This window comes from Puntigrus tetrazona, unplaced genomic scaffold (assembly GCF_018831695.1).
Source record: "Puntigrus tetrazona isolate hp1 unplaced genomic scaffold, ASM1883169v1 S000000001, whole genome shotgun sequence".
In the NCBI taxonomy this organism is placed as follows: domain Eukaryota; kingdom Metazoa; phylum Chordata; class Actinopteri; order Cypriniformes; family Cyprinidae; genus Puntigrus; species Puntigrus tetrazona.
The window spans coordinates 2,273,140-2,286,537 of NW_025047681.1; the positions used below are offsets into that span (position 1 = coordinate 2,273,140).

Below are 13,398 nucleotides of genomic sequence, written 5' to 3' on the forward strand. Positions count from 1 at the left end.
CACAGTAACACGAGCGGCATTAACTCGTCAGCACAAAACACAAGATACTTCAATATAAATATGGAATTATTGGATAAACCTAAGACACATAAGCTAACTAACACATAAACACATGCATTCTCACATCCATACGAGAGAGAAAGTAAGGAAAGAATAAGTTTAAGAGAATGAAAATGTGAAATCCCAAGTTAAAGCAATATATGCAATTGCATAGATCTGAACAACCGTCTATCACTTGATTAACCCTCGCACTGAGTTCTTCAATGAGGTTAAAATTTATAATTAAATTCACCAGTTCAGCCTGAATCTAAAGGTTTATACTTGCATTGTGTTACCATATTCCTTTGTTCCCTAGATAGGTTTCCTTCTCACTGTAGCTACAGCAATTGTTCAGAATGAAGCAGCAAAGAATGCAAAACATGATGAATAAAAGAACACCATTGCCAGGTCCTACATAGAGACACAGTCTCAATTGAGGGGGAAGCGTATTACTAGGGGGTGTTTACCCACTGTCCTGCCATTGAACGGTGAATGGTAAGCCGATAATGGCTGTAAGGGTCCCCCTTTTCCTGCAGAACAGAATCCAGAGGCCCTGGTCGAAGGTCAATGCGTGTTCGGTCTTTCCTTTGCATCTCCTCAAAAATCACTAATATTTATTAATCTTTTGTGTTCCCAATTATAGTACTGACCTTATACATAATTTTATCTGACTCCAATATTTCATGATTTTATTTATATTTATTAAAATGTAACTGCTGATCCCTCTAGTTGTGATTAAATTTGGATCATTAATTAACTATAATACTTCCTAGTTTCGACTTATCGTTCGTTAGGAGTCTGGGTCGCTTAGAGACCTTGTTTGGTCAGAACAGACTCACGACACATCTGGTCTAGTCCAGGTCTTAGTCAGAGGCTACCTAGTAGATCGCTTACCTTAATGCAGCCATTTCCTCAATACAGCACCAAAACTGTAGGAAACCTTTTCCTCGTCAAAGAAGAGACCAGGAGACTCTTAGTATCTTTTCAGCAGAACTTACTCTTTATTGAGAGCTCACTGTTTGTCGCTGCAGTCATCAGAAGTCTGACTAAGGCTCAGCACAGTAGAGTACATAACTTTCAGGGTGGAGGGGTACATAGAGGTGCAGACAATCCAAACAAAGCATTCAAACGCAGTACAAGAATCAGCCCAGTAACAGAATTTTCCCAGCCTTGACCTAGTCAGCAAGTGTGAGCTTATGAGCTTATCATTTACATTTTACTTGGGAACCTGCCAGATAGAAATGCATAAAGACAAAAGCTTAATGTCTCAGCACCTGGGCTGCTTACTCTTAGAATGTCATTTTTACCATAAAATGTAAAACACAATGCACATACTGTTATATTGGATTTTTATAAATTTGTAATCTAACAAAATTCAATATCACTGTCAGAGCAGACTGGAATATTTACACAGAGTCACAAGAAAGAAAAGTGTCACAAGATATATGACTGAAGGTCATGCAGGGACATAATTTTGAATATATATATATATATATATATATATATATATATATATATATATATATACACACTAAGCAAAACTAATCACAGTAAAATTGGTTCAATAATGGTTTAATGTATACACTCTACATTATATGTATATGTATTAACTGTTATATGAAGTCTCTAATATCAAATTCAAATTTCAAATTCAAATTTTGTCACATACACAATATCTCTAATGCTGGATTTTAAGTCTTTGCAGATGTGTCTTCCATCGTAATTGGTGGCAGGTAATCTGACGGCTCTTTTTTCTCCCAGTCGAGCAGCAGAGGTGGATTGTGTAAAGCCAGCAGGCAGCCGACCTTGTAACATTCATCAGCCAGCTCACACAGAGGGTCAGGTTGCTGAAACAGTTCCAGATAGACAAACTGATTAACAATTAATGATTGAATATCTTGACATTTTATATTTTATTGTATTTTTCTTTACCTTGTACATGGTCTGGAGATTTCTAGCCTCTTCATGAAATATTATCATTTGCAGATTTTGGAGAGCCAATTCGATGTATTTAAGTTTCTTAAACACAAATCAGTACTTTAATGTAACTTCTCTTTTGATTATATTTTTTAATTAGTGCATATATGATTTCTTATGAAGTATTTGCAGTTCTGTACCTTCTTTTGCTGTTTTGTATTTTTGTCTTGTGTTTTTACTAGCTCTTGTTTTTCACCCTCCTCTGTTTTATGGTCAGCTTGAAAAAAGGATAGAAAATCTTTCTTTTCAGTCATGTCTTGTTGAGCTTTAGTGAAAATGTTCTAAGAAAGACAATACAATGTTAGTTTATGTAGATGTGACAGGTTCATCTCAGAAAACAATCTTTATGTAGGAAGGGTAGCTCTTCTGATCTAAAGATCCTTACCTTCAGCATTGCTTTAAGCCTTTCCTTTTCTTTTGTTTCATTTATGGTTTTGTCTGTCTTTGATTTCTTTTTAATTTCCATTATATATTTTGCCAGCATTTGTAGTCTCAATTTATCATACATCTTCTTTAGCTCGGTTTCTCTGCAAGGATTATTAAGGTCCTCAGTTAAAGCTCCGCTGCTTCCCATGTCGAGAACCGCATCAGAAGCCATCCTCAAATAGAATAAACAAAATATACATTTTAAAAACCAAGAATGAATGAGTGGTGTCACAAGCAAAAAAATCAGTCACATGCTTCTTAATTCATAAGTAAAGTCACAAGAGTTTCACTAAAATTCTGATTATTGGAACAATGCTACATAAAAATGTTCTTGGTATGGTTATTCAAATTTAGTCCTTGTCTAAATCTGGTTGAAAATAATTACTGAGCATCAGCAGCTAATAAGGTGCACCTCATAACCGCCACATTTGGAAAAGAAACATGGAAACAAGAGTGAAAGAAAGAACAACATATATATGCATTATTATTACAACCGGAATGGTACCTATTGTATCTGTAAAGTTCTCCTTAGGGGCCAAACACTACAGGTGTGGATACACATACTGTATTAAAAAATTACAAGGTTTATTGTTTTAACAATATTTTCATTGTTTGTAAAACCTACTTTTTTAAACAGTTTTATTAAATTATCACAGTGAAGGTAAAAGTTATGGAATTCAAGTTGATTAATCAAACCATTCTTGAATAACACAGATTCCACAGTAAATCTGCAACTCTTGTTTTCAAAAGGTTCATTTTAAAATTAAGGTTTGTTTTCACCAGTTAATACACAGATCTGTAGATCACTGACAAGCTATGCCTGTAAAACACGATATTGCATAGCTTGTAAATGATCAACGGCTCTGTGTAATATTTGTGTATAATTTGACTGTACACTATGTATAATTTGATGTTTCGCTATGAAACAGGAATTTGTCATAACTCAGCCAAACAATGGCAATGCATCTAAAGGCCAATATTCAGATGTAATCATAGTGCCATCTGTAGACAACAGGATATGCTTTAATCTAACTCAACCATACCATGTTCAATCCGCGCCAAACTTCATACGTTTGATAAACGTTCTGGTAAGTCTCTTGGCATATGGCAGCTGCAGTCACACCCACTCGGATTGCTTCAGATGACCTGAGACCTAAGATGGGCATTGCGTCATGGGACACTCCGTGTCAACATCACACCAATGTGTTGCCACACCTTTAGTCCTTGGTCAGACTTTGCATTTCCACAATCCGGGTGCCTTTAGAACAAGTTTCCCAACATATTGTTGTCACAACAGATGCCTCCATTTCTGGCTGGAGCACCACATTCAACAGGCAGGCAGCCTCAGGGCTCTGGATCGGGATTCAAATGCATTGGTACATCAACTACCTATTTATGAACCTGCATAGCATTTGTCTTTAATTTCCCTTGATCAGAGCAAATCAGGACTCCAGTCTGGTGTCATGACATAACGTCTCCATTTCCTCCATCAGGGAAGGAGAGTTCCAGACCAAGGGCCAATAATTTGCAAGGCCTCTCCAGTTCAACATAGTCTTTTTGTCTCAGCCTATGTAAAATAAACTCTGCCTTTGATTGTTAAAGTAAGTGACACTTCTCTTTCAAGGAGGTCAATTGTGTAGCTTGTTAATCAAAAATAATATTTTTTGTGCCAGAATTTTTTTCTCTTTTTCTTTATTATACCAAGGGGCCAGATTACTAATTCACATCTTCACACCTTTTATACCATCTTATTCAGTTTCCTTTTTATTGAAGGAAATTAAAGAATAACTATAAGTAGAACACAGGAGATTAATGTTTCCACACAAAGGCTATAGAACCTAGCAAAAATGTTAAGGGTAGCCCAGCCCGCATTCCCCTTCTTCTGGCCTTTGTGACAGAGAAAGATCTGGTCCGAGGTCCTAAAGCTTTGTGTCTGGTAGTATCTTAGAGCTCAGACATGAGTAGTGCTGAGTCTGCCTCCACCAGGGCAGCGCTTGAAGGTTCACCACCTGATCTCTAAACAAAGTGGTGGGAATCTTGGGCTCCACTGCTGGCAGAGGCACGAATGGGGTCTGCTGCAGTGCTCTTAGTACTACAGACTTGTCTGTCTCATGCATGTCAGCCAGACACAGCCACAGATGGCACTCCTGAACCACCATGGTGGACAGACCCAGAGGCCGTGCCATGACCTTTGTCACTCGTAGCGTGAGGTCCACCGCAGGGTTCTTTCAGAACTTCCGGGTCATGTCCACACTTGTGCAGGTCCTTCAGTATCTTTGCTTGATGAACCTGCTATAATGCCATAGCATGTACAGTAGATGCAGCTTCTCTTCAGGTCGTGTAAGCACTGCTGAACAGAGCCAACAAGTGCTGGTAGGGGAGCACAGGATCTCCCTGCCAAGTGGTAGTGGCATTGTATACAATTTCTCCACTAGGGGGACCCCTGTATACCCCATGGCTGCACCGTGTCAAGGGGGGTGAGGGAGGAAGAACCACTGGAAGTAAAAGGGGCTGTCCACATTCTTGTGATTATGATGTATATTGTCTCTGAACCTTCTGTTTATCAATCAATCAATCAATCAATCAATCAATCAATCACAGGTTGTATCAAAGCACTAAAAAGTATCAATTAGGAGAATACAATGATTGGGATGTATAACGACGAGATTGAACATTTTGTTATTAAATGCAGAGACGTCTCTGTAATTAAATCAATGATAACGACAATGTCTTCTGTTTATACATATTGTAGTCTATTATAGTGTCAATTGGATAAATAATGCAGCTAAAATTGAGTCTGGTTTGTATGTCATAAAAATTGTGTGTGTGTTCTTGTAATAAACGATCTGAGTTTTGCTGGCATATAATGGGGAAAATTTGGTACTGCGTCCATACAAAATGTTACCAATAGCACATTTTTTGATTTATCATTTTTAAATTTGGAACACAACTTATTTAGATTTATGGCTTTGATTTTCTGGCAGGCTTAGAGTTTTACATGTTTCATAATTTTTTTTTTTTATAAATCATTTAATCACTTTTTAATCACTTGTTCTACTTTATTTTAATTATTACTATTTTTATTTTGCAGCAACAATAATCTGCTATGGATCTTCTTTAAATTTTGCTGAAATTTAATTCTGTGCTTGCAAGCCTTGATTTTTTATGACCCGTTTATGTATGTATATCTTTGCATGCTTAAAATATTAAAGGATTACTTTAAACTCCTTTTTTGTATGCATCGTCACATAATGTTTCATTTTACTGTTGAAGATTGTATCTTTCACCAAATTATCTGTCAAGTTTTTTGACAGATAAATGCTTTTTATGTATCGTTTTTAAATACTACATTACTTTAATCACAAGGCAATGTAACGGCAACGGTTTCGACTGAAAGGAGCAAAATGTTTCTTTCGACCTCCTGGCGGTAAGTCTGTAAACTGAACTGAACTTGGCGGTAATAAGCACTCTGGTTTGAAATAATAAAACTACTGCTGTCTTTTGAAAATAATATGTTCTACAATACTATACCTTGCTTTGCAGGACTCATAATTCTTCTTGCATTGTTCAAGTTGAACTCTAGAAATAAGAAATAAGCATAAATAAGCATGAGCATAAATGACGGTGGTTCATGTGTACTTTTATAAGTAGTATCAAGGTCAATAATACACTAAACTATGATTTTAAATCATATATTCATTTTGCACAACACACTGTTTAGTAGTGATATAATGATTATTGTATTACCTTGTTTTTTTCAGCTCATTCCTGTATTTTTTTTCTCTGTATTAAAAGAAACCATGCATACAATAAAACAGTAATGCATGTAACTTTTTCATTGCGGTGCTCTGTAATTGTGGACTATTTTGGAGTGATGGTTTATCACAGTTTGAAACTGCATGGTTATCATACCACAAACATTTTCACATCATGAAAAAAATAAAATTAAAACATTATACCTTTCTTTAAAGGGCCTGGAAGTCTTGTGTTTTTCAAGTTCAGCTCTATAAATTAGAAATACAGCATTAATAATTCATCATATCCAAAATAAACATTTTACATAAAAACATAAAACTTTTTTTAAATGTGACTTCTAAGGTCAAGTGTATCGTAGATGAAGATCTAAAATACAATGAATAAATAATTCAGTTATTTAAATGATCTTATTTGTATACAGTATATATAACACGACACATATGCTCATATTGCACTTTAAGTACTTAAGTTTATATTACCTTGTTTGTTTTAGCTCCAGTTTGTATCGATATTCACTGTATTAAAAAAAAAAGAATACTAAAGTAAACAACAAAGCAAAAATAAATGGAAACCATTTAAGTTCTAGGCTCTGTAAACATGGACTGTGGCTATATAAGTATTATTTCTTTGCCACTTTTAACTGATATTGCAGTAAAGCCAAAATTAGATTGATGACCAGCAGTTGGGGAAGGTTACGTCAAAATGTGTCTGATGACCTTTAGGTGTTTACTTTTTAACCTAGATGCTAACCTTATAGCATTTTAAAGATCATAGCTGTGTTAAGGCCGGGGTTTATGAACAGTTATAGCAGTTATGTCACTATTATATATCATCCACCATGAAATAAGTGAATGTTCACAATGTCCGTTAATGTACAACAGTTGTATTATGAGGTCTGTTTTTAATGTGTCTGTAGGAATAAACCTTATATGCTAGTTATATGGCAATTCGTATACGCACTAGATTTGGAGGTTGATAGACAAATTAGTAAAGACTCTTAGAGCACAGGTATCAACATGTAATGTGCTCTCTCAATTGGATGAAGTGAAAATGAATCGATTATATTCTACCAAATGGATCCAGAATTTTACGTTGGATGCATGCAGACAGCACTATGTGTTTTTTCTGTGTCATTTGAAACTAGAACTACTAAAACATCTCTTAGTTCGCCTGTTTCTGATGATCAGTTTGTTAAAAGTGTGTTCCAATCGACATGGTCCCTACATAATGTTCTTTGCTCCCTACTCCCCAAGCAGGGGAAATCCAAGAAAATTTGCTTCACTTTGGAAATTTAATTTGTGCTGGGCGACGTCTTCACACACGGACGATTGTGACATCTATACCTCTGTGAATAAACGCGGTTTAAATTCGTGTCTCGCACTCTTCGATGTCCTTTGAACGAAACGTTGTCCTTTGGCGGAATATCTCGATGTCCGCTTCACAGAGCGCTTCTTGAGCAATAAGAGAAAGACACAAAATGTGGAGGTATGCAAGGACTGGAATTGAGAACCATGTTTAGAGCTGCTTCACAAAGAACTAAAATAAAATCATCAGGACGGCGCTTGTAAAATAGGATGGCGTCGTTTAGGCATGGCTTTATGTAGGAACTTTAGCAGAAGCAAAGGTTTAATCTGGCTTACGGCGGGCATGGCGAATGATCAAGGGGTCCTTTTTTCTGGAGGTACACCACTTGTCGGTCGGAAAACAACCCTGTTTTGAGCCGATCCTGCTTGGGCGTTTTCAGTAATTGTAATGTGATCTCACCGACTCTGAAATAGAAGGGCCTTGATCCCTGTCTGACCACACTCTCCCACCTCCCCAAAAAATAAGCTTCAAATGGGCATTTAGGAGGCCTAGGGTCATGCTAGGCCTCCTAAATGCCCACTTGAAGCTTATTTTTTGGTGTAATTTGTAAGCAGCGCCCAAAACCTGCTGATCACACCATTCCCTTACTAATGCATGGTCATGGGGTTGATGACCAAACCCACTTAACCCTTAAAGACCTAGAGCATTTTTGGGGCACCTGACTTTTTTTGAGACCTATTCTATCAAGTGACACAATGAACACCGGTTATAAACCCTGGTTATACAGCTGCGATCATTAAAAGGTTATAAGGTTAATCCCTACATCAAAAGGTCAACAGCTGAAGACCATCAATCAAACATTTTGACATAACCTCCCTGGACAACACCTGGACAACCATCAAATTTAGACGTAACCTCCCGACCTAATTACTACTTGGGGTACGTCAAATTCAGGCCTGCATCTCTCTGAAAGCAATACATTAAGCAAATACTGTTTAATTAAAACTAAATAAAAGTATTTATTCTGGTCATTTTTAAATAAAACATTTTAAAATACTATACCTTGCTTTAAATTCTTCAGATATCTTCTTCAGTTCAGCTCTACAAAACGATAAGAATAGAATAAATATTAACGCACATGATTTTTAACTTTGAAAATGTGTTATTATATTTGAAGAAAATGTTTGATTTATAGTTATAGTAGTATCAAGGTCCTAAAATATGTAATAACTCATTCATTACTCATTGATTACTTTAGGTGCACAAATACATAACAAATATTATAACACCCATGTAATCATTTTATATTACCTTGCTTGCTTCAGCTCCTCTTTGTATCGATTTTCACTGTATTAAAAGAAAAAGTATGAATGTATACAGTAAAAATAATACATTTAGGACATGTGGGTCATTTATATGTCTGTTTTCAGTCATTACTTTATACTTGTCATAATTCTATACGTATTATTTTACCTTTCTTTGAGATTATTTGAGACTTCAGCTGGCTATTTGATTATTTGACAAACATATCCTGTGCTCAAATTTCAAAATATGTTTTAATTTTTCTCAAATTTCAATGTTATTGACATATTTTAACTATGTGTGTCCCCAACTGAAGTTTTACAACGTTAGATCGGAATTTTAGTACAAATTTTACTTATTGCAATTTTATGTTTATGACAGTAGTCTAGTGTATTAATGTTCCGCATTTCTGTTTCTGAAGAGATAATGACAGCAGTTTTTTAATCGGTTGGATTTAGCTCATTTATCTTATATAGAATACGTTTCAATAATACGACATATAGGATACGTATTAGGAAAGTAAAAGAAAAACTACGTTTGTGGGGGATTTTTGAATGCTTTCATGCATATATTAATGTTAATAGTGTTCTGTGAACATGTTATGCATTTATTTTCTCCAGGTTTTTGGAATTTTTTTTAATGAAAAGTGTAAAAAAAAATGAAAACAATATATTTTATCCATAAGTTATTCTATGTCCACGGTTGAGAACATCAGGACTCCTATTATTTGTTTTTTATCAAAAATTGAAAAAAGATAATTCTCAACTATGTTTAAACAGTTATTTGATATACCATTTTTCTTTCTGTGAAATGTTTAAAATGGTCAATTTAAGCACTATTTTTTACAATGAATCAATCGATAAAATATTATAAAATATTAAGAAAAAATATATAATACATAATATATTTTACTTACTTTAAATATTACAAAACGAAAGGAAAAAATGAGCTGAGGGACAAGCACAGAAGTCTATGAAAAGGTAATCATGCAAATAATAAGCCGCATCCTGCTTGTTGTGTTTTTTTGGGCTTTACAGTTTTGAGTTATGTTTAGCTTCTCTCTGTTTGACCATGAATATAAGTTATATGAATAAAAATAAAATAAAATTCCGCTTTATTTTGATCGTCCCTTATGAACATTTGACTGACAATAAGCGACTCTGCATGTAAACTAGATTTAATTGGAGTAGAGTATTAGTAGACTGGTAGGGTTAGGGTTAGTTGGCATGTTCTTAAAAAGTTAACTACAGTCAGTAGAATGTCTGTTGGTCGATCATAACAATAAAGACTTATCAGATAATAATCATACAGTCTGCTTATACTTGTCAGACTCGTGTTCCCTTGCCCCGTGTTTTATCTCCCCACGTGTATGCCCATATTTTTTCGTTTTCGTTGGTGTGTGCCATTAATTATCTAGTTTTCCCCGCTTTAATCCCTGTGTTTCCAGTGTCCTGCGTCGGCTGCTAAATGTCTTCCCGTCCCTATGTTCCTGAGTTTGCGCTATGCTGTATTTCACTTGTACCACAACTATGCAATGGTTCCGTGGAAGTGGTTAGGGTGGATTCCTTCGAGCTGGTGCTCGAAGCGAAAGGAGGTAGAGGTCAAACACACAGACACCAGGAAATGTGTGACTGAAACTCACAACACCTCTAGGCGTACTACACAATTAGCGTTTTTGTATAAAGATTTGCATGAATATTCGGTTAGGTGGTCATAAGCGAACACTGCAGCGAGCCACTCTATTCGATCTTTAAATAAACCACATTTAAAAGCAACTTAAATAACTACCTACCATTCAAAACAAGTTTTGCTGTTGTCCTTGAGATTCATCTTTCGTCCAGCTTGCATCTAAATGAAACAAATGTCTAAATTTTAGGATTAAAAATGTAAAATTCAACAAATACTGATCACTATACAAATGGACAGAAGACAATTTAAAGAGTATTACCTCGATTTAAAATAAATAGCGATTTCAGTAACAAAGAAAAATTAATCTATTTGGTTTTAAACCAAATGAACTGTATTACAGCAAACAATAACAATGCTACTTAAGTTTTTACTGCTTAGGTTGTTACTCTTCTGATGAAAATTTGTTTTGGACGTCTACTTTAGAAGTTCCACCCATTTTTGTGGGAGGACTGACAAAAGCGAAAGTAGTCCTTGTGAACATAAACAAGAGAGCATAAACTGTTCTTAAGAAGGTAAAAGCTCTTTAACATCTTATAGTTCAATGAGAAAATGTATTAATGTTGCTTTAGATTTCAGCATATCATACAACGGATATGCCTTTAGCTTTAAGAGAAATGGCATTCAAAAAGAAATCGGGATTCCTCCCTGTTGAAAAAAGTTTAGTCTATACTCTTACAAAACCTGTTTTTTGAGGTTTGGTTATGATTCCATGCAAAAAAAAAAAACATACATAGTTGATGAAACAAGACCAAGCAAAGAACACTGTTTGAACACTTTAACGTGGAGTCTTGTATTAGATTTTTAAAATTTGATTTAATGTACTTCTTTTTTGCTGACTGATAACGTTTGTTGCAAAAGGAATCCACACAAATATAAACATTACATCAAAAAAATAAATATAAAAATACCTAAAGGACCATGCACTATTTGGAAAAGTTGGAAAGAATGCTCAAGGAGGAAACTATACTCCATAAATTATGTTATGCAATTTCAAGTTATTTGTTGATCTTAAGGATTCTGAGCATTGACTTTAATTTTAGATATTTAAAATAAATGGTAAGTGACAGTTATTGCAAGTCTACTCTTTTAAAGAGTTTATAATTACGTCATTTTCAGGTTTCACTCTAATGATTATCTGGCATTTTAATATTTAATGAGCCTATTAGTAGCCTTTGGCTGCCATCTAATGGTTATAATTGAAATTTCTCGCACAACATGTTTGTCAAAAGAGTTTAATTGACATCATTAGTCCTAGATGTAAAGTTGTTTAGAATGTCTCTGTGTGGATGTGTGCTACACCACGTGATTACAGAGCCAAAAAACTTGTTAGCACTAACTAGTGGCCAATTTCTTTTTGAAATTCTTACAGACCTGTAGAACTGTGAGTTGAACATGTCCAGTTTTGTTTTGATCAACCTCTGTTAACCTTGTCTAATAAGTGCCCAAACTTCATTGTTCTCATGTCCTCAGCCAATGTCCTCAAGATGCTGCATACAAGTTCGAACAACACTTACCTAGTTATAGCTTAACATTTTTTTCTGCCTTATTGCACCCCCAAGTGGCAGAGCTAGCCCATTTTTGTTTTTTGTTTTTTTGACAAAAAATGAGCTTATAGGCATGTGTGTAGAAAGTTTGGTGAAGATATCTCATTTCGTTCCAGAGTTATACTTCAAATAAGTGGTTTGCTCCTCCTAGGATCAGCACCTTAATGTAGTGCAGGGGTTTTAGTGCCTAAATGACCCTAGGAGCTAGGATGTCTGGGGCTACTGTATATGCTCCTGGTAGGGTCTCCCAAGGCAAACAGGTCCTAGGTGACAAGCCAGACAAAGAGCGGTCCACCCCACCCCTTATGGATAACAATATTAATAATAAAGTCGCGACATCGCCTGGTACGGCGCAGCTGGGGCCCGCCATGGAGCCAGGCCTGGGGCTGGGGCCAGCATGCGAGCACCTGGTGGCCTGGTGGCCCGAAACAGCGGCGTGGGGCCATCCTCCCGTGGGCCCACCACCTACAGGAGGGACCGTAAGGGGCAAGTGCCTTGTGCTTTGGGCAGCAGTCAAAGGCAGGGACCTCAGCAACCCAACCCCTGGACACAGAATCTGGTTTTAGGGACATGGAACGCCACCTCTCTGGGGGGAAAAAAGCCTGAATTGTTGCGGGAGGTAGAGAGATACCGGCTAGAGATAGTCGGGCTCACCTCCACGCGCAGCTAGGGCTCCGGAACCCATCTCCTAGAAAGGGGCTGGACTCTTCTCTACTCTGGTGTTGCCCGCAGTGAGAGGCGGTGGGCTGGTGTGGGCTTGCTCATAGCCCCCCAGCTTAGCCGCCATTTGTAGGACCTCCCTGCGACTTCAGGTTGGGGGGAGGACTCTCAATGTCATTTTTGCCTACGGGCCAAATGGCAGTATAGAGTACCTAGCCTTCTTGTAGTCCTTGGGAGGGGTGCTGGAAAGTGCTCCAACCGGGGACTCTATTGTCCTGCTGGGGGACTTCACCGTTCACATTGGTGATGCTAGTGACACCTGGAGGGGCGTGTTTGGGAGGAACGCCCCAATCTGAACAAGAGTGGTATTCTGTTGATGGAATTCTGTGCTAGTCACGGTCTGTTCATAAAGAACACCATGTTCAAGCATAAGGGTGCCCACCAGTACACGTGGCACCAGGGCACCCTAGGGTCAGAGGACAATGATCGACTTTGTGCTTGTATCATCTGATCTCCAGCCGCGTGTCTTGCACACTCGGGTGAAGAGAGGGGCTGAGCTGTCAACTGATCACCCCCTGGTGGTGAGTTGGATCCATTGGCGGGGTATAAGGCCAGATAGACTTGGAAGGCCCAAACGTACCGTGAGGGTCTGCTGGGAACGTTTGGCAGAGACCCCTGTTAGGGAGATCTTCAACTCCCT

General features: G+C 37.1%; 1 protein-coding gene across 1 annotated transcript; it reads right to left on the reverse strand.

Annotated features, from left to right (window-relative positions):
- Positions 1–1,016: 1,016 nt before the first annotated feature.
- LOC122331577 lies at positions 1,017–10,914 on the reverse strand. Its single transcript, XM_043229126.1, has 12 exons — positions 10,754–10,914; positions 10,598–10,653; positions 8,815–8,850; positions 8,566–8,604; positions 6,678–6,713; positions 6,402–6,446; positions 6,190–6,225; positions 5,974–6,021; positions 2,402–2,615; positions 2,157–2,297; positions 1,972–2,058; positions 1,017–1,886 (listed from the first exon to the last, which is right to left on the reverse strand). Exons 2-12 carry the CDS (start codon positions 10,651–10,653, stop codon positions 1,731–1,733), a joined length of 894 nt encoding a protein of 297 aa, XP_043085061.1. The 5' UTR covers positions 10,754–10,914; the 3' UTR covers positions 1,017–1,730.
- Positions 10,915–13,398: the final 2,484 nt, after the last annotated feature.